General features: G+C 37.0%; 1 protein-coding gene across 4 annotated transcripts in view; it reads right to left on the reverse strand.

Annotated features, from left to right (window-relative positions):
- DNM3 (dynamin 3) overlaps positions 1-4,111 on the reverse strand; it is a 412,790-nt gene that overhangs the window by 353,732 nt on the left and 54,947 nt on the right. For all 4 annotated transcript variants that reach the window (XM_011371704.2, XM_011371705.2, XM_023537572.1 and 1 more), the window contains exon 2: positions 3,806-3,879. In XM_011371704.2, the coding sequence (XP_011370006.1) occupies positions 3,806-3,879 (74 nt within the window). The remainder of the gene's footprint in view (positions 1-3,805; positions 3,880-4,111) is intronic.

Here is a 4,111-nt window from a genome sequence, read left to right on the forward strand (position 1 = left end):
GTTTTAAAATATTTTCGATGTTGTGATTCAAAATAATTCTTGAATGTTCCCACTAATAGCTCTTAGTCTAATTTATGAAGCCTGGTAATTGCACATAAATCAGGATTTAAAGTCTAACTAATAAAAACTTCTTGAAAAGAGCTAACCCATGAAAAGGGGACATTTTTCTCTAGAAACTCCCTGACTATCGCGGTAAGAAAGCAACGTCTTCAAACGCCCTTCGGCTCAGTTCCACCTAGACGCACAGTGTCATCTACATGCTGACATAAAGACAAACCATGTCGGCGAAGCGCCCCTCGCTCCAAACCCGAGGTTCACCACCCTCACGAGCCAGCCCGCTGCTTCTCAGAGCCTCTGCCTGAACTTTGTCTCCACCTCATCCTGTGGGTCGTCCGGTGCCTATAAAACAAGGTTTCTGACTTCTGTTACTGAGCATCTTTATTTGCAATGGTCATTTACAGCAACTCCAACCAAAGACCCAAAATACTGAATAGTAATAATTCACTAATAAATTACGAGTCATACGTAAGTGTTAAAATACAAACATATATGACATTTAGAAGTAGATGAGATTCAAATGTGGGAAATCTAATTCAATGAATTAATAATATAGTTGACACGCGTGAAAAGAGGAATCTCCCACGAAAGAATACTTCTGTAATTGAACAATTGCCTTTAATTACCCATTTTGTAATTTCTAATGTTGAATATCTTCATTTCTTACATTAATGTCATTGAAATAAAGGAGAGTGAGGCAACATAACAGCATTTTGAGAAATATCTTAACATAGTAATATTCTCCAGGAGACAGAACCTTTTGTCCTTAACCATGACCTACAGCCTGTACTTAACAGTAACTTTTAACGCAAAAAGCGACTTGGATTGTGATGTCTTAAAAAACCAGCTCTCCTCCAGGGCGCATGTCAAATTCCCAACGGATTACTTCTTAAAGCAATGACACTTTCAACAGTACTCAGTAGTTCATCAAAAATATAGACACGCAGGCACATTTGCTTCTCAGTCTGACATGCCGTTGAACCAGTAAACAGTGAGATCGGGTGCTGGGAAGGAAACCAGCGGCATGCTCACAAACGTTTAACAGCTGGTGTCCTCGGGGGAAAAAAGTCCTGATTTGCAGCATTTGCCAATTTCCATACTGTAAATACACCCACCACGACCAACTTCAAGCTACCAGCACGATGTCACTGAATACAGAGACGGGAAGAGAGGTTCTGTGCGCATTTGGATCTTGGAAGCAGGCCCAAGCCAGTTTCGACATGGCACTGGTGTTAGTCCGCAGGCCCTGAAAACTGTCCCCTTGTCCTATGAAGACCCCTAGCGACTCCCTTGCTCTTGAAACTGTAGTCCTCACCCAACGCCTCGTCAGTGTCTGGTCCAGCTCTTGCCCTCCCAGGCCACGGCTACAGAAATCTCTGAGTCCAAAGGACTATGACCTTATCATTTAAATTTTTACCTTTCTCACCTTCCTCACGACACGGTGAGATTCCTTGAAATGCTCTTCTGTACTAAGCACTGAATGTCCTAAAAAAATATATCTAGAATAAGCCATAGGGCCTCTAATGAATTTTTTGGCTTGGTTTAGCAACTAATACAGCAGCAGGTGGAGACAAGCAGTAAAATAATATAAGTGGGCATTACATTGGAAAGTTGATGATAATTATGAGTTAACCAAATAATTTCCATATTTACTATTCACATATTTATGATCCCTTACATAAGTAAATGCCCTATAAAAATATAAAGCGTCTCTTGCAAATATAAAGCAAGCAGTTCAAGTCTCCTATTTTAAAAATACAATATTAACAGTATCAGAAAGATACCAATAACGGCCCTTTTATGAACTATGTGGCCTTGGGCAGACTGCTTCACCTTGCTGGGGCTCTTTTTCTAAAATGAGAATCATAATATCTATCTCAGGAGGTTATAAAGAAAGATTAAATGAAAATAAATTAAGAAATGCAGATGAAATGACTATATAACTAAAAACCCAGAAGAATCAAATAAAAAGTGCTGACACATAATTAATGACCAAAACTGGCAGCTACTCACTATGATCATTACCTACATAGTGACCGCCTGGGGCCCAGTCCATGCGGCATGAAAAGAGAGTTGAGGCGAGAAGTGTGATCCTCACTCGTGAATAAAAAGCGATGAAAGAACGACCAGGGTCTTAGAAGGGATGAGATTTGCAAGACTGTTGACAGCAAGGTATGAGGAAGAAGCACGTGATGTACCTTCTCAGAACAGCTCAACGTGCAAGAGAATCTTTCCCATGTCAACACTCACCAAAAATCCCCATGTCAATGGAGATTATCACTATCATGGTCGATAAGTCTCTTTTCTCAGCCATGTCAGTATTTGCATGATAAGTACTGGTTGAATAAATTAAGAAATGCAGATGAAATGACTATATAACTAAAAACCCAGAAGAATCAAATAAAAATATTTTAATCTGTCAAATGAAGTAGAGTAAGATGGTTAATTTAAAAAAACTAAAAGTACAAATTGCAGCTTTTACATAGATCAACAATGAGGAGTTAGAGAATATAATGAGAGAAAAAAAAAACTATTCAAATCACAAGAACTACAAAAAATAAATACAAATGCCCTAAATTGAAATGCATGGGTGCTACATAAAGACCACCAAGAATTTTACTGAGAAATATAGAGAAGATTTGAGAAAATGAAAAGATATAGCATGTTCCCTGGATTAGAAAAAAACAGTGAATATTCTGAAGATAAACAATTATTCTCCAACGAATCCATAGGTTTAAAAAATTCTAGTAGGAATATTTTTGCCTTGGCAAAATTATTCTAAAATAAGTAATGGGGAGAGGACAATAGCCCTGACAGATAGATATTAAAGCAAATTATAAACCCACAAAAGTAAAACTGGTTTTGGCACAATAAAACCAAAGAGATATTCAGAAATAGATTGTTGTGGAAATATAATAGAATATTAAGGAGACCAGGACAATATTATTCCAGCATAATGAAAATAAATTTCAGATAAATAAAAAACAAAATTTTAAAAAAAGTATAAAAAGAAAATCATGCTAAATATTGACTTTTTGTTAAATGTAAATGTATAAAGAGTAATGCTTCTACACATGAAAAATGATATAACCAGAATATCAATCACCAGAAGGACAGAGACTTGGTCCTCGTCACTGCTATATCTCCAGAGCATCGAACAGTGGCTAGTTCCAGCCAATTCACAAAAAAAGAAATATAAACATCAAATAAACATGAAAAACTTTCAACATCACCAGTTGCTCAGAAATAAGAATGAAAACAAAGCTCATTTGTCTATCACGTTATCATGGTGTTAAGGAGAGGGGCAAGCACAGCACATCAGATAGAGACACGGCTGTGGATATAAACAGAGATATAGATACGCATACGTATGCATACAGATATTAGACAGATGCTGAATTGTTACTTTAAAAAAATTCCCACCACACACACACACGCGCGGGAAGGAAGTATACCAAAGTGGTATTAGTGGTTATGCAGTACTATAAAATTATATGAGTGAATTACGGTGATAAAATATTATTTTCTAGGCATTAAAAAGTAGTAGATGTTTAAAAATCTATATGCAAATGAAGCTTTCCCTTTAATATAAGCAAAAGAATTAAAAGAGCAATGAAGGAGGGAGCATTTGGAGAGAAAGGTAGGTAGCTTCCCACGGCAAAGTCATCACAGAAACATTTCTGTAGCTAAAACCCAACACCCAGGCACAAGGAACGATCCCCGCGTGGCAAGCAACCTCATTCATTACCTGCTTTGGAATTAACAAGCTGTAGCACAAGAGGCCGTCTCGTGACGATGCCTGATCCTCGAGGGAGAAAGTCCCTAAAAAAAAACACACACACAAGAAATAATAGATTAAGGCATTAAAGAATTCTGATCATCTATAAATGTATAAGTCAAGTTCCACAATAATTCTCCTAATTCCCAATGTTTCAATGCATCCCGTGTCTAAAGAATGCTAGACCCATCTTATAAAAGAAGTATTTGCCAAAAGTAAAAGTAAATTAATTAATTAATCAATAATAAAGGGAGTGGGACACCTTATACTGAATAT

This window comes from Pteropus vampyrus, unplaced genomic scaffold (assembly GCF_000151845.1).
Source record: "Pteropus vampyrus isolate Shadow unplaced genomic scaffold, Pvam_2.0 Scaffold194, whole genome shotgun sequence".
In the NCBI taxonomy this organism is placed as follows: domain Eukaryota; kingdom Metazoa; phylum Chordata; class Mammalia; order Chiroptera; family Pteropodidae; genus Pteropus; species Pteropus vampyrus.